Raw genomic sequence first — 18334 nt, forward strand, 5'->3', positions numbered from 1 at the left:
GACACCAAACTTGTTGTCTAGGTTCTTTTTTATTTAAATGGTGAAAAAAAATCCAAAGATTGTAAAAAATAATTTTTTTTTTGCCATTTTCCGAGACCTGTAGCGTCTTTATTTTTTGTGATTTGGGGTCAGGTGAGGGCCTATTTTTTGCGCGCAGAGCTGACGTTTTTATTGATGCCATTTGGGGGTAGATACAATATTTTCATCGCCCGTTATTGCATTTTAATGCAATGTTGCGACTACACCAAAAAAACGTAATTCTGGTGGTTTGATTTTTTTTTTTTTCCACGAACGCGGTGATGCCAGATGTGTATTTTATTTTTTTTTTATGGGGCAAATGGGGGTGATTTGAACTTTTATGTTTTTAAAAGCATATTTTTTTTCCACTTTTTACTGGCTTCAATAGTCTCCGTGGGAGACGAGAAGCTGCGATCATCCGATCGCTTGTGCTACATAGAGCAGGGCCGACGACACTCACAGCAGTCCTACTAGACGACCACAGATTAGCTGTCATTTGCCCAATAAACAGGGAGGTACCCAAAGACGGACACTGCACGTCATTGGGTGTTAAGGGGTTAAAACCCAAAAAAACGCATGTAAGTAAAAAAAGCGCACCTAAAAACGCAAGGAACCTAATTTTGCTAGTTGGTGCAGAAATTTGCAGCATCAAAACTCAGCAAAAACTCATTGTGGGAACTTGGCCTATCTGTTCCAATCTGCATTAAGCAAGTGGTGCTAGTGACCTTTTCTCCCTTCCATGCTGCTCGCGGAGGGTTAAATGGAGTCTCTAGTGCAGTAAACAGAAGGCAGCATTGCAGGCAGCAGTTATTTGCTGCGCCGGCATAACATGGCCCCGGCCTTACTTAGCGGTGCATTAGTGAGCTCATCACTCATTCTTCCAGCAGGAAGCCGACGCTGGGAGTTCTCGAGGTTGTTGATAGACCCATAATCTCCGGCAACGAAGATTAATTGAAATGAGAGAACTGTTTATGATATTTCATGGCTGCCCACGATAAGCAAGTTTATTTTACATTCATTAATCCAAAGGGGATAAATCATCACAACAGAAGTTTATTCCTCAATCTCTTTAGGAAATGTTGACTCTGTGGGACCGAGGGGGGGTTTTATGATAATTCTTCCCCTAAAGACAATTTTCTATTTCTGGAGGAATTGAAGTGTTAATAAAAAAAACAGAGCCTGACCGCCACCATATTTTAGCTTCTCCTGTGTAGTTTATGTGATTATAACAAATTATTATCATCCTGAATTTGGGGAAATTTAGTTGTATAGTTTTTCATTTTTTTAAGTTATAAATATTAGAGAACTTTGTGTGAAAATGTGTTTAATATTAACTTAAATAAGCACTCTTATCTATTTTTTGTTTATTAAATGTGTATATGTAGTGTGAGTGTATTAATGTGCTCTCCTACGGCCGCTTTCTCCGGGATCTAGCGCTGTTCTGCTCCTCTTCTCAGTGACATAATGGCCGGCTCACCCTATGCTCTATACGGGAGCTGGAAGTCTCTTTTTAAGGGTATGTGCACACATTCCGGATTATTCAAGGATTTTTCGCGTTTTTTGCGCGTTTTTCCGGCGGCTTTCGGCAGCAAAAACACATAAAAAAGCATACATTAAGCATCCCATCATTTTTAATGGTTTCCGCAAAAAACGCATGCGGAAAAATGCGCAGCATGTTCATTAATTTTGCGGATTTTAAGCGGTTTTCCCACTATATTATTGCATTGGGAACCTCCGGAAAAAAATTTCTGCATACTTTCCGGACGTGTGCACATACCCTCTGGAGCTTCCCAATGCATTAAATAGCGGGAAAAACGCGAAAAATCAGCAAAATTAATGGACATGCTGCGTTTTTTTACCGTGATGCGTTTTTTTCGCGGAAAAAAAAACCCACATCATGTGCACAAAAATTGCAGAATGCATTAAAAATGATGGGGTTCTTATGTATGCCTTTTTTGTAAGCGTTTTTCCAGCGGAAAACGGCCGAAAAAACGCAAACAAAAAGCTCGAAAAATCCTGAACGTGTGCACATAGCCTTACAATAAAAGCCTCTGGTTCCTTGTTCTCACTCTCCATAGGCTTACATTGTAAAAGCCATTTCCGGGTCACAGAGAGATCAACATGAGCCAGAGAGTCACTGAGAAGAGGAGCAGAGCAGCGGTAGGTGAGTATATTAATACACCTACACTAAATATAGTAATACACCTACACTAAATTACATGCACATATGCAAACATTTAATCAAAAATATATAGATGGGAGTACTTCACTAAGTTAATGTTCAAGCCAGATGTCCTGTTACATACATGAATATACGTGTGTGTGTGTATCAGCATGTGTCACATACAGTGGGAAAAATAAGTATTTGTTACACTGCCGATTTTGCAAGTTTTCCCATCTACAAAGAATGGAGAGGTGTGTTATTTTTATCGTAGGTACTCATGCATTTTATTGCATGAAATAAGTATTTGATACAATAGAAAAACAGAACTTAATATTTGGTGCGGAAACCTTTGTTTACAATTACAGAGGTCAGATGTTTCCTGTAGTTCTTGACCAAGTTTGCAGACACTGCAGCAGGGATTTTGGCCTACTCCTCCATACAGATCTTCCCCAGATCTTTCAGGTTTTGGGGCTGTCGATGGGCAACATTGAGTTTCGGCTCCCTCCAAAGATTTTCTATTGGGTTCATGTATGGAGACTGGCTCGGACACTCCAGGACCTTGAAATCCTTCTTATGGAGCCATTCCTTAGTTGCCCTGGCTGTGTGTTTCGGATCACTGTCCTTCTGGAAGACCCAACCACGACCCATCTTCAATGCTCTTACTGAAGGAAGGAGGTTGTTGGCTAAAATCTCACAATAGATGACCCCGTCCATCCTCCCTTCAATACGGTGCAGTGGTCCTGTCCCCTCTGCAGAAGTGCACTCCCAAAGTATGATGTTTCCCCCACTATGCTTCACGGTTGCGACTGTGTTCTTTAGCTGGTACTCATTCTTTTTCTTCCTCCAAACATGGCTAGAGCAGTTAGTACCAAAAAGTTCTCTTTTGGTCTCATCTGACCACATGACCTTCTCCCATGCCTCCACTGGATCATTCAGATGGTGATGGGTGAACTTCAAACGGGCCTGGACATGTGCTGGCGTGAGCAGGGGGACCTTGTGTGCCCTGTAGGATTTTAATCCATGACGTCTTAGGGTAAGTTCACACAGTGCATTTTTGTTGCTTTTTTTTGCTGCAGCAAAGCCTGATCTTCTTAGCAGGAAAGAAGCTGCGTAAAAAACGCAGGTTTAGGTGCATTTTTGTTGCGTTTTTTTTTTTCTCTTTGTCCATGCTAATGTCCTTGGATTTTCAGCAGCAAAAACGCAGCAAATGATACCTGCGTTTTTGCTGCGTTTTTTTCAACACCCATTCAAGTCAATGGGTAAAAAAAGCCGCAAAAACGCTGGAAGAAGTGACATGCTCTATGTCCAAAAAAACGCAGCAAAGCACAAAATACTGATCACACAAAAAACCAATGTGTGTGCATGAGATTTCTGAAATCTCATAGGCTTTGCTGGTACTGGAAAAAGCAGCTGAAAATTAGCATAAAAAAACGCAGCAAAAACGCCCTGTGTGAACTTACCCTTAGTGTGTTTCTAACAGTAATGTTTGAGACTGTGGTCCCATCTCTCTCTTCAGGTCATTGTCCAGGTCCTCCCGTGTAGTTCTGGGCTGATTTCTGACCTTTCTCAGAATCCTCCTTACCCCACAAGGTGAGTCCTTGCAATGAGACTCAGACCAAGGAAGATTTGACAGTCATCTAGTGTTTCTTCCATTTTCTAATAATTGGGCCAACAGTTGTTGCCTTCTCACCAATCTGCTTACCTGTTGTAGCCCGTCCTAGCCTTGTGCAGGTCTACAGTTTTGTCCCTGGCGTCCTTAGACAGCTCTTTGGTCTTGGCCATGGTGGAGGGTTGGAGTGTGATTGAGTGTGTGGCCAGGAGTCTTTTATACAGGTAACAAGTTCAAGCAGGTGCAATAATACAGGTAATGAGTGCAGAGTAGGAGGGCTTCTTAAAGAAAAACTAACAGGACTGTGAGAGCCAGAATTCTTGCTGGTTGGTAGGTGATCAAATACTTATTTCATACAATGAAATGCAATTTACATGTTTAAAAATCCACCAATGTGATTTTCTGGTTTTTTAGATTCTGTCTCTCACAGTTGAAGTGTACCTACTATAAAAATTACAGACCTCTCCATTCTTTGTAGGTGGGAAAGCTTGCAAAATCAGCAGTGTATCAAACACTTATTTTCCCCACTGTGTGTGTGTGTGTGTGTGTATGTATGTATGTATGTATGTATGTATATGTGTATATGTGTGTGTGTGATATATATATATATATATATCACACACAAATATAATATAGTGTGTGTCACTTACATATAATGTTATACAGTATATATCAAAATTTATGTTGCACTCAATGGCGGTTAATGTTTATTATGGGCTCTAGTTTTAGTTTCCCTAAAGAGGAACACAAAGGAAAGACTAGTAATGTAAAAGACAACTGATTAAAATTAAATACATATTTGCTCAACTGCACAACGATGTGTCTTTATTTCACAGAATATCTCCTTGCATTGCAAATTAAATATTAACTCTGCAAATGACAAAAATCCATGCAAGACCAGGCTGCCTCGGAAAGTGGATCTTCGGGCTCGATACTGGGCATTTCTCTTTGACAACCTCCGGAGAGCTGTGGATGAAATCTATGTAACTTGTGAATCCGACCAGAGTGTGGTGGAGTGCAAGGTAACCTCTAATTCTTAATGTGTCCTCACAGAACTGCAGGCAGGGTTGTGGTCCCGGGTTGGATTCACCTTCTCAAAGATATTTAGATGGAGACTGTAATTCTTTGTTGGTTTCATTAAAGGGGCTTCTGGGAATCGACACTTGTCACCAATCTGCAGGACTGGCTAAAGGCCCCGTCTCACATAGCGATTTACCAACGATCACGACCAGCGATACGACCTGGCCGTGATCGTTGGTAAGTCGCTGTGTGGTCGCTGGGGAGCTGTCACACAGACAGCTCTCTCCAGCGACCAACGATCAGGGGAACGACTTCGGCATCGTTGAAACTGTCTTCAACTATGCCGAAGTCCCCCTGCAGCACCCGGGTAACCAGGGTAAACATCAGGTTACTAAGCGCAGGGCCGCGCGTAGTAACCCGATGTTTACCCTGGTTACCAAAAAAAACAAACAGTACATACTCGCCTTTCGGTGTCCGTCAGGTCCCTTGCCGTCTGCTTCCTGCTCTGACTGAGCCGCCGTACAGTGAGAGCAGAGCGCAGCGGTGACGTCACTGCCGTGCTGTGCTCTCACTTTCCGGCCGGCAGTCAGAGCAGGAAGCAGACGGCAAGGGACCTGACGGACACCGAAAGGCGAGTATGTACTGTTTGTTTTTTTTGGTAACCAGGGTAAACATCGGGTTACTAAGCGCGGCCCTGCGCTTAGTAACCCGATGTTTACCCTGGTTACCAGTGAAGACATCGCTGAATCGGTGTCACACACACCGATTCAGCGATGTCAGCGGGACCTCAACGACCAAAAAAAGGTCCAGGCCATTCTGACACGACTAGCGATCTCACAGCAGGGGCCTGGTCGCTGCTACGTGTCACACATAGCGAGATCGCTACTGAGGTCGCTGTTGCATCACAAAACTAGTGACTCAGCAGCGATCTCGCTAGCGATCTCGCTATGTGTGACGGGGCCCTAAGGCCTTTTTCTGGCTGTGATTAAAGGGATTGTCCCCCTATCTCTATTTTAACAGATATATTGGGGCATGATGCTGGGGCACTTATTATTACTGGTGTACCTGCTCCTCACAGACGTCACAGCATTCCTGTTGATGGAGAAACATGCTACCAGATCTCTCCATCAGTCTCTAGTTATCAGCTATATTTCCCATGTGCAGTGTTTTCCAAATGACTTTTAGCTGACTCCTATTCCTCCCGCCTGGCATAGGTGTGCCATCATACATGACAGCTATATACATTTTTAGCAGCTCGGCCGATCTTTATTATGTATGGCTACACTTTATATGAACCTCCATGACATTGAGTGGGGCCTAAATCTTTACCCAGTGGACTTTATCCGCTTTAACCCCGTGCTTCCTTAATAAACTGGATAAAGAGCAAGCTCCTAGTTTCCTTAACCTCTGACGACCGGATCAGCGCGGCATACAGAATTATTCTTCCTGTAAAACAGAAGGGGCCCTGGTGGCCCCCACATACAGGCATAGTGGTGGGGTTTCTTTTATAAATGATGGCCACTGTGTGATGTGAACACAAAAGCATCATCTAAACATTAATTAGGGCATAACATTTAACCCTCTATTTGCTCATTTTCAGATAATCTCACATCCCGTTCATCCATGAAGCAGTCCGGGTATTTTGGACTGTTGGCAGGGTTCGTACATCGGAGAGAAACCTGTCAGTCAGCGTATCACCAGTGTGCGGGGTTATGGCAGTCAGACTGTATGCCCAGTACGTGATTCCTCTGCTCGTCTGTAGGTGGCACTGTTGTAGTTCGGGTGCCCCGTCTCCCTATTCCCTGGCTAGACAGCATCTTGGCGGTATCACTTACCTGAATCCTTTTTTAATTTGTCATTCGTGCTGTGAAATGTCCTATTTTGTGCCGGCCACTGTAGTAATACATATTTTCAGGATTCCTTTTCGCGGTTTGTGTGTGGAAGATCTGAAAGTGGCCTCGTCTTCTAATATATCTGATTTCACTGATTAGTTACCTTATGGGCACATTTTACATTGGATCACTGTTATCTTACAGTAAATGTTAGCATAGGACATTTTGCTCCTTGTCTCATTGCATCTTTATTACTCGTCTTTGTATCAGTCTGACAGATACAGTTTGACCTTCGGAGACACTTGGACCCTTGTCTGCTTCCTCTCCGGTCCCCGCTCTAGTGTATCCTATAGATAGAGCAGTTTCCACTGCTTCAGCACCAGCGTTTCATCCGCAGCGAGAAGCATTGTAGGTGAATAAGAGAGCTGTATTGATGTGCAGGGCCCTGGGGTCCTGGCGTCTTGGTATAGAGTGTCATCAGGACAAAGAGATGGCGCCAACCATCCTGCCGGGCGCGCCAGTGACTAGAATTAATTACAAACCAATCGAATCCGTTGCAGCCAATTGGTAAACTAATTGGTAACTTAATCTGGGTATCTAGCTGTGGTGATCCGGGATGGGGGAGGCCGAGTCCTGAGAGACACTTTTGTCCAGCTGCGGGGCGAGATGTCCGGAGAGAGATACGCCTGAGTGACGGACGGAGACCCTGCTGCTGCTTGTCCTGTTTGTATTCCCTTGTTCGGAAAACATGGCTTGTGTTACCGCTCTCCGGGCATGAAGCCTGATAGCCTGATAAGGGGAACAGAGCAAGTCCTTCAGTCAGGTATCTGCATGGGAGATGATCTCTCATTTACAAGCAGATGGGGCTATGCTACCGCAAATTAGGACTAATTGCAGGTCGGTGACAACCATGATAGGAGGCAGTGCATTTTAATATATCTCACTTGTGCCCGCTGAATTGGCATCTCTTTGCCCCTTTCTATATCTTGATTGTTAGCGCCCATTTGCCTATAGCACACTATACCTCAGCAGAATTATTCTGCAGAGATGTGCTTGCAAACCGAGCAGTAACCGTGCCTGCGCTAGTCTTTGGGTATATCTGCATAATGAGTGGCTGTAACAGAAAGGTCTAGGTGTGTTTGCATTGGCCTCTGCACTGTCAATGTACACGCACCGACCCCTGCACTGACAATGTACACGCAGTGGCTCCTGAATTATCAATGTGCACACACCAGCCCCTGCACTGACCATGTACACGCAGCAGCCCCTGCACTGACCATGTACACGCAGCAGCCCCTGCACTGACCATGTACACACACCAGCCCCTGCACTGACCATGTACACACAGCATCCTGTGCACTGGCAATGTACACGCAGCATCCCGTGCACTGACAATGTACACGCAGCATCCCGTGCACTGGCAATGTACACACATCAGCCCCTGCACTGACCATGTGCACACACCAGCCCCTGCACTGACCATGTGCACACATCAGCCCCTGCACTGACCATGTGCACACACCAGCCCCTGCACTGACCATGTGCACACACCAGCCCCTGCACTGACCATGTGCACACACCAGCCCCTGCACTGACCATGTGCACACACCAGCCCCTGCACTGACAATGTGCACACACCAGCCCCTGCACTGACCATGTGCACACACCAGCCCCTGCACTGACCATGTGCACACACCAGCCCCTGCACTGACCATGTGCACACACCAGCCCCTGCACTGACCATGTGCACACACCAGCCCCTGCACTGACCATGTGCACATGGCAATGTACATGGAGTAGCCCCTGCGCTGACAATGTACACGGAGTAGCCCCTGCGCTGACAATGTACACGGAGTAGCCCCTGCGCTGATAGTGTACACGGAGTAGCCCCTGCGCTGATAGTGTACACGGAGTAGCCCCTGCGCTGATAGTGTACACGGAGTAGCCCCTGCGCTGATAGTGTACACGGAGTAGCCCCTGCGCTGATAGTGTACACGGAGTAGCCCCTGCGCTGATAGTGTACACGGAGTAGCCCCTGCGCTGATAGTGTACACGGAGTAGCCCCTGCGCTGATAGTGTACACGGAGTAGCCCCTGCGCTGATAGTGTACACGGAGTAGCCCCTGCGCTGATAGTGTACACGGAGTAGCCCCTGCGCTGATAGTGTACACGGAGTAGCCCCTGCGCTGATAGTGTACACGGAGTAGCCCCTGCGCTGATAGTGTACACGGAGTAGCCCCTGCGCTGATAGTATACACGGAGTAGCCCCTGCGCTGACAGTGTACACGCAGCAGCCCATGCCCTGACAATGTACATGCAGCGGCTCCTGAACTATCAATGTGCACGCAGCAGCACCTGCACTGACAATGTACACGCAGCATCCCGTGCACTGACAATGTAAATGCAGCATCCCGTGCACTGACAATGTACCCACAGTAGCCCCTGTACTGACAATGTACGTGCAGCATCCGGTGCACTGGCAATGTACATGCAGCATCCCGTGCACTGACAATGTATACGCAGCAGCCTCTGCACTGACAAAGTTCAGGAGCCGCTGCGTGCACATTTTCAGTGCAGGGGCTGACTGGTGCACGCACATTGATTGTTCAGGAGTCATCTGTGTGACAGCGTGGAAAACACCGGCACAGAGATTCTTATCAGTGGTAACGCGACCGCCGGTCAGAACGCTGCGGGGTCATGCTGTCAGATGTCAGCGTACCCCCGCAGCTGCGACTGTGAGCCGCGGTAACGCTACCGCAGACTGTCGGTCAGAACGCTGCGGGGTCATGCTGTCAGATGTCAGCGTACCCCCGCAGCTGCGACTGTGAGCCGCGGTAACGCTACCGCAGACTGTCGGTCAGAACGCTGCGGGGTCATGCTGTCAGATGTCAGCATGACCCCGCATCTAGGACTGTCACCCGCAGCGGATACAGCTGATTACAGTGACAGCAGGTGCCGCTGATGGGAGACATAGTCTAATCAGCCGGCGCCTGTGCTCAGTTAACAAAAAAAAAAAGTAAAATAATTACATACATATTCACCACCAAATCCCTGATGCTCTCATATCCTAGAAAAAAATGTAAAATAATAAAACACCATATACTCACCTGTCCGCCATAGTCCACATAATCCCGAGTGTCCCATGGCGATCTTGCTTGTAGAACAGTCACATCGGTACATGTGACCGCTCTACCTGGCTGCCGGCGATATACTGACAGGAGGTACTCGCTCCTGCAATGTATCACTGAGCTGCCGTGAGAGAGTTCACCGGAGTTCATCAGCTGATCAGCTCCGGTGCTGTCACTTTCGGCACCGTTGTGTGAGAACTTTCTCACGGCATCTCAGTGATACACTGCAGAAACGATTACCTCCTGTCAGTGTATCGCCGGCTGTCTTTGAGATCAGTCACATCAGTGACTGCTCTCCAAGTCATCAGGATCGTCGTGGGACATTATGGATTATCTTCTTTGCTGAAAGGTGAGGAATATTGTGGTTTATTTTATTTTTGTGCCAAGAGACGTTGGCTTTGGTGGATTAGGCGTTCGGTGAGTATGGTGTAATTAAGATTATAAAAGGAGTCTGTCATTATTTCAATTAAAGGACTTTATTCTGGGTGTGTGTGTGTGTTTATGCAATGTGATTATGGGGTTACTAATGGATAGGTGTCTTATAGATGCCTCTCTATTACTAACCTGTGGACTTGATGTCTCCTGACAATACAAAGGTGACATCAACACCTCAAATATGAACCCCACTTGCCACCACTGCAGGGCAAGTGGGAAGAGTGAGGCCGGCGTCACACTCGGCGTAAGACAATACGGTCCGTATTTTACGGCCGTACTACGGCCGAAATACGGTGAGATGTTCCCAAAATAGTGATCCGTAGTCAGGGTGTGTCAGCGTATTTTGCGCATGGCATCCTCCGTATGTAATCCGTATGGCATCCGTACTGCGAGATTTTCGCGCAGGCTTGCAAAACCGACATCTAATGGATTTATGTGCTCAAATGTTCATTAAAACATATATACAGTATGTATATATATATATGTCATTGAGACACATATATATATATATATATATATATATATATTCTGTATTTATATTTCATTCAGCGCGATATCTGTGAACAGCCGGTAATTCAATTGCCAGCTTTTCATTTCTCCTGCACAAACCCGACAGGATATGAGACATGATTACATACAGTAAACCATCTCATATCCCCTTTTTTTTTGCATATTCCACACTACTAATGTTAGTAGTGTGTATGTGCAAAATTTCAGCGCTGTAGCTGCTAAAATAAAGGGTTAAATCGCGGAAAAAATTGGCGTGGGCTCCCGCGCAATTTTCTCCGCCAGAATGGTAAAGCCAGTGACTGAGGGCAGATATTAATAGCCAGGAGAGGGTCCATGGTTATTGGCCCCCCCGTGGCTAAAAACATCTGCCCCCAGCCACCCCAGAAAAGGCACATCTGGAAGATGCGCCTATTCTGGCACTTGGCCACTCTCTTCCCACTCCCTGTAGCGGTGGGATATGGGGTAATGAAGGGTTAATGCCACCTTGCTATTGTAAGGTGACATTAAGCCAGATTAATAATGGAGAGGCGTCAATTATGTCACCTATCCATTATTAATCCAATTGTAGGAAAGGGTTAAAAAACACACACACACGATTAAAAAGGATTTTAATGAAATAAACACAGCGGTTGTTGTAATAATTTATTGTTCTCGCAATCCATTTGCAGGCCCTCACTTGGCAAAATAATTAACGCACAATATACATACCTTCTGATGTCAGATCACGTCCCACGAAGTAATCCATCTGAAGGGGTTAACTAATATTACAGGCAGAGCTGCGATAAACCACTCGCTCGTGCCTGTAATCCCCGGGTGCTGAAAGGAAAGCAGTGATCTATACTTACATTGAGTCGCGGTGATGCGCCCCTGCTGGATGTTCTCATGAACTGCAGCCTGGGAACTTTTTCCCACACTCCAGGTCATATGAGGACATCCACCAGGGGGCGCATCACCGCGACTGAAGGAAATGTAGGTCAATGACCTACATTTCATTCATTCGCCGGGGATTACAGGCACGGAGCACCGCTGCATTTGCAGGGCTCCTGCCTGTAATATTAGTTAACCCCTTCAGATGGATTACCTCGTGGGACGAGACGGTTCACCAGAAGGTATGTATCTTGTGCGTTTATTATTTTTCCAAGCGAGGGTCTGCAAATGGATTGCGAGAACAATAAATTATTACAACAACCGCTGTGTTTATTTCATTAAAATCCTTTTTAATCATGTGTGTGTGTGTTTTTTAACCCTTTCCTACAATTGGATTAATAATGGATAGGTGACATAATTGACGCCTCTCCATTATTAATCTGGCTTAATGTCACCTTACAATAGCAAGGTGGCATTAACCCTTCATTACCCCATATCCCACCGCTACAGGGAGTGGGAAGAGAGAGGCCAAGTGCCAGAATTGGTGCATCTTCCAGATGTGCCTTTTCCGGGGTGGCTGGGGGCAGATGTTTTTAGCCACGGGGGGGCCAATAACCATGGACCCTCTCCTGGCTATTAATATCTGCCCTCAGTCACTGGCTTTACCACTCTGGCGGAGAAAATTGCGCGGGAGCCCACGCCAATTTTTTCCGCCATTTAACCCTTTATTTTAGCAGCTACAGCGCCCAAATTTTGCATACACACACTACTAACATTAGTAGTGTGGAATATGCAAAAAAAATGGGGATATGAGATGGTTTACTGTATGTAAACCATGTCTCATATCATGTCGGGTTTGTGAAGGAGAAGGAAAAAGCCGGCAATTGAATTCCCGACTTTTCACTAACACCGCTGCGTATTTCTCGCAAGTCACACTGCAGGTCCGTGTGGAATCCCTATTTTTCTCGCCCCCATAGACTTTCATTGGCGTATTATTTGCGCAATACGCTGACAAACGCAGCATGCTGCGATTTTGTACGGCCGTAGAAAGCCGTATAATACTGAACCGTAATATACGGCTAATAGGAGCAGCCCCATTGAGAATAATTGTGCCGTATGTAATGCGAGTTTTACGGACGTAGTTTCTGCGCTCTTACGTCCGTAAAACTCGCCAGTGTGACGCCGGCCTGAGGCTAAGCGCCAGATTTGATGCATCTTATGGATGCTCCTTTTCTGAGGAGGCTGAGAGCTGATATTTTTAATCTGGGAGGGGCCAATATACATGGCCCCTTCCTAGGCTATTAATATCAGCCTGCAGCTGTCTGCCTAGCCTTTGCTGGTTAGATTTTATAAAGTGACCCTTTGTCAATTTTTTTCTTACGTCCCTCTGTAAACTAGCCAGTAAAGGCTAAGCAAACAGCTGAGAGCTGACATTAATAGCCTGGGAAACTTTATGGCTATTGGCTCCTTTCCAGAATATTAACATCAGCCTTCAGCCATTTGCTTTCCCTCTGGTGGTTATTAAAATTATGCGGGAGCGTACGCAATTTTTTTTTTCCATTTTTTTTCTTTTCCCTTTAAAATTAACAGTTGCTGTTTGGTTACAGCCCATGTACGCTCGTTTAATTTACGCTCCTACATAGACTGATGACAACGTTTTGTAATGAGGGTGTCTGGCTGACACCTTTTGATTACTAAACCTAGGGCTAGGTATCAATGACCACTGCTGACCCGAAGCCCTAATCCCATTACCCTGATGCCACTGCATCAGCATGAAAAAGGTGGTGTTGAACCAAGAAATTACATCACAAAACTTTTTTTTAATATCTTGATTTAGCTCAAAAAAGCCTGCATTGCTGTACAAAAATGCATGCAAAAACCCAACAAAAACTTCAGTTTTTGCCGCAGCGTTTTTCCTGCCAAGAGATGTGGAAACCTTGCAGAAATTTCTGCAAAGCAAATACTCAACATGCTCACATAGCCTCAATGTGTATGATTGCACACAGGAGGGTTATGTTTAGGTAGCTCTTGCTCAAATAAGCGAGTGCTGTCACTTGAGATACATGATGGTGTTTGGGAGATGCTAATTCAGGGGCAAAACAGTGTGCTTTTTGTGGGTTTTCCCTTGTGTATAGTTCTGTAGGCTTTGAGGAAATTTCCTCTTATAGGGTATGTTCACACAGCATTTTTTCCTGGCAGATTCGATCCAGAATTCACCTGAAAACCGTAGCCAAAGTGCATATGTTGTGTCTTATGTCTATTCTTTTAACCATTCCAGAGTTTGAAAACCCTGAAGTGGTTAAAAGGAGTGACATGCTCATACAGAAGCCTCCTCTCCTTTTATACTTAACAGTATAGAGTAAAGTCACGGCAAGAATGACAGCAAAGCCGCCACAGGAAAGCGACCACCAGCGTTTTCCATAAGTGTACATACCATTTCAGGTCTTTGAAAGCTAAACCCATTCACACCTTTATATCTATCATCTGTTATTGCATCCCAGAGAAATCAGTGTGTCAATTTATGTGCAAAGTTCTCAGTTACACAGGCAATGAGCTATCAATCAAGCTAAAGAGTTATGCTGGATAGGGAGACCACCTCGAGAGGTAGTGACTCGAAAAGTGCTCTGTCACACCCAGAGCACTTAAAAAAAAAAAAAAAAGAAAAAAAAAGACGTGTGTTGTAAGTACGTTTACACCTCGCAAACACACCCAAAAAAAGCCATCTAAACAAACCTCATAAATTAAAAAAGAAACAACGTGTGGACCCCCATATTTGACAACCTGCAAAGGTAAAGCAGACAGCTGGGTGGCTCATATTATCAGGCTGGGAAGGTCCCTGGTTATTACCAGCCCGCTGCTGTCCCAGAATTGGCATGTCACTTGAGATCTGCCATTTCTGGTGTTTTGTCCGGCTCTTCCTGATTGATCTGGTGTGGTGGCAATAGGGGTAATGGTTGTTGTGGTTGAGTTGATGAAGGCTGTTATTGTCAAAACTCAGAGCTGCCATCAACCCCTAGACACCCCAATTACTAACTTGGTAATCGGAAATAAAAACACAGAAAAACCCCCACTTCATTTGAATATAGACTCCCTCGCACTATTCTTCGATCACCAATTTATTGAAAAAAATGTAAAAAAAAACAAAAAAAAACCCCTATGCAGCTCCAAAGTAATACACCAAATCCGAAGTAGTCCAGAAAAGGATACCTGAAAAGCATAAAAAGACAGAAATAGAAACAGTAGACACACTCTCGTTCACCAATTTATTATCCAAAATGTTCCCACGAAGCACAGTCGCAATCCACTTTCCTCGACTCTGGCAACTATGAATAGCAAAAGTGACTGCTATTCACAGGCTCCAGTTATTGACAACAGCACTCATATCATTGCCAGGTTTAGCTGAGTGTAGCGAGACCTGGCGGCTGTGATGAGAGTTGTACTCGGCGCCTTGGAATAGAGGTCACTTTACTGCAATTCACAGTCGCTGGAGCCAGAGTCACGGAATGTGGATTACGTCGGAGCTTCGTGTTAACATTTTTTCAATTAACTGGTGAACAAAGGATAGTGTGAGGGGGAGTCTTTATGCAAATAAAGTGTTGTTTTCTGTGTGTTTTTTTTATTTTTTTTATTGCCAGGTTAATAATGGGGATGTCTGATGGACACCTCTTAATTATTTACCCCAGGTCTTGATGCTAGCTGTGATTTTTGACAAATTACAGCTGCCATCAACCCCAACTGCCAATACCTCGATTGCATCTGTACCAGGGCAATTGGGAAGAGCCAAGGCAAAGCGCCACAACCGGCTCATCTAATGTATCATTACTAGGAGAACTTAGAGTCAAAAAACGTTGCCAATCGTATAAAATAATACCAATTTTTATTAAAGATACAATCAATGAGCATAAAATATTACCATTTACAATAAAGTGACAGTGACTGATCCATGAATACAGTAGTGACCTAGGAAAGTCGATACAAGACCCAAAAAATGCATGTAATATGTATATACAAAAAATCATATGTACACACTAACGAGTGTGTGAAGCAGCTTACTGCCAAAAACCGGCAGTCCATATAAGGTGCTATACGTGCCGTAAAAACCTGAAAGCTGCAATACACATAAATTAAGTAAAAAGTGTTATTTACCCATGTGGGATGATGTAGAGGTCCCGTCCGACACCCAGTCACAAACCCCAACGCGCGTTTCGCGTTTGAACGTTGCCGCTTCCTCAGGCCCCCTGAGGAAGCGGCAACGTTCAAACGCGAAACGCGCGTTGGGGTTTGTGACTGGGTGTCGGACGGGACCTCTACATCATCCCACATGGGTAAATAACACTTTTTACTTAATTTATGTGTATTGCAGCTTTCAGGTTTTTACGGCACGTATAGCACCTTATATGGACTGCCGGTTTTTGGCAGTAAGCTGCTTCACACACTCGTTAGTGTGTACATATGATTTTTTGTATATACATATTACATGCATTTTTTGGGTCTTGTATCGACTTTCCTAGGTCACTACTGTATTCATGGATCAGTCACTGTCACTTTATTGTAAATGGTAATATTTTATGCTCATTGATTGTATCTTTAATAAAAATTGGTATTATTTTTATACGATTGGCAACGTTTTTTGACTCTAAGTTCTCCTAGTAATGTTATAGTCATGATAGAGTCGCCTATCTTTTCGATTCAGTAACCTATGGCTGATGTTCCTATGCATAGGCTCATCTAATGTGTTGCACCACTTCTAGGGCAGTTGTGGGCTGCTATTTTTTTGGTTTGGGAAGGGCCCAATTATCAGGGACCTTCCCAGCCTGGTAATATCAGCCCGCAGCTGTCTGCTTAACCTTGGCTGGTTACCAAAAATAGGGGTGACCCACGTCATTTTTTTTTTTTTAAGTATTTATTAGGTTAATACAAGTACAGTAAACTGCACACTCAAAACACTAATCTCATGGATATCTATCTATATCTGGCTACCCTATATCTATCTATACTTTACAAAAATGCATGAAAAACCCCGCAAGTGAGCTAAGGTGTGGAAATTCAGCTGCTTGAAAACCTGAGCAAGCACTGATTGTGGGAACGTACCCTAAGGGAATGTCCACACATTCAGTATCAGGCAGCGCTTTGGACGCAGCACATGTCCGCTGCATTCAAAGCGCTGCCTGCTTTTGAACGCAGGTGATTCCGCATGTGTTCATTGAGCCGTGCAGAATCACCTCATCCTGTACATGGGACTGATGATATTTATCTTGTAGAGACTCGAGTCTTCGCAAGATAGACATGCTGCAGTCTGGAAAGATGTTCCTCATGTCCATCTCCGCAGGTAGGCTGTGGGCACCGGTGCACGCATAGTGGGCATGGGATTTCCTGAAATCTCATCCACTGTGCTGTAAAAGCTGGACGCTGCAGATGGACGCAGCTTTTACTGACCGTGGGAACATACCCTAACATTCCCTGTTTTCTGCAGCTCTCTTTTTAGCTTCAGGGTCATGATAATTAGAGAATAGAAATTGTAAAGTATTTCCAGCTCAGCTATTTATGTCATCCTCGAGATATGCCATAAATATCTGATCCATCTCCCACCTTTGGGAAAACTATGCAGTGTCTGCTCTGCCAGCACTTTCTATCCACACTTAGTTTTTCAAGATGGATCTACGGTACTTACTGTCTATCGCCTCGGTGCAGTCCTTTTGGATGAAAAGTTCAATGGATGGATTTTTGCTAGTCCCTGATAAAAAAAAAAGCAATATATCTAAAAGTTGTGATGAGGCACTATGGCTAAAAAAAAATCTCATAGGGGCAATGTGGCCGCAAAATATGTGGGGCATTCTGGCTGTCTTACATTTCTGTGTCTTGATTATTTATTATAGAAAATGTAGCAGTAAAAAAATCATTTTTTTTCCTCTTTTCTACTTGCAGCTATTGCTGAGTGTCTTAGCCTTGTGTTTTCTATTATAAGATAATTATAGGTTATTAATTGTTACAAACCAGCGATGTCAAGCCTAGGAGTATGCCACAACATATACCAACTGGGTAGTCTTTCCAGGAAAATATATTAATAAGGATTAAAGATGAAGGAAGTTGCATTGTGGCTGCAAGTGGATCATTTTAAAGCTGTTAATCCTGCTCACTAAATTAAGAAGAGAGGACCTGGAGGGTAGTCAGGACTCCATTGTGAAAACTAAGATATCTGGGTTTACGGATCAGTATGATGAAGAAACAATATCTAGGGCCTGTTTCACACCACATTATTGTAACTCTTGAAAATGACACGTTTTATATTGTAAATAAAAAAAAAAAAACCCTGATCATTTGTGAAACTGGTGCAGTGGGATGCTTTTATAACAAGCATCTTTTTTTATTTCTGTTTAGCATATGCGTTGCATTAGTTTCTATCCCTTTTTTTGTGACATTGGATATGGATCACGTGACGTTTTCTGGGGGAAAAAAACATGAATAAATGGATGCAAACATACAACAATGCATTTGCTTTTGTCATCCATAGATTGCAATATTATAAAAAATGGAAAGGTTTTTTATTTGTAAAAGATGAAAAAACGCAATACATTATGTTCTTTGCATCCTGTAATGAAGTGGTTGAAAACAGATATGTGCACAATCCGATGTCTAACAGATCCCCATTTCACATGTTTGTAACCTTTTACTACATTCTATGTAAATATAAACGTATTATTTTAGAGTGGGGAAATAAGTATTTGATCCCTTGCTGATTTTGTAAGTTTGCC

The 18334-nt window shown here is 44.2% G+C and overlaps 1 protein-coding gene across 4 annotated transcripts in view; it reads left to right on the plus strand.

The window, feature by feature from the left end:
* SCAPER (S-phase cyclin A associated protein in the ER) overlaps positions 1-18334 on the plus strand; it is a 369596-nt gene that overhangs the window by 53745 nt on the left and 297517 nt on the right. For 3 of the 4 annotated variants that reach the window (XM_077264248.1, XM_077264247.1, XM_077264250.1), the window contains exon 4: positions 4628-4813. The exons of the other annotated variant lie outside the window; for it this stretch is intronic. In XM_077264248.1, the coding sequence (XP_077120363.1) occupies positions 4628-4813 (186 nt within the window). The remainder of the gene's footprint in view (positions 1-4627; positions 4814-18334) is intronic. 4 annotated transcript variants of the gene reach the window in all.

This window comes from Ranitomeya variabilis, chromosome 5 (assembly GCF_051348905.1).
Source record: "Ranitomeya variabilis isolate aRanVar5 chromosome 5, aRanVar5.hap1, whole genome shotgun sequence".
Lineage (NCBI taxonomy): Eukaryota > Metazoa > Chordata > Amphibia > Anura > Dendrobatidae > Ranitomeya > Ranitomeya variabilis.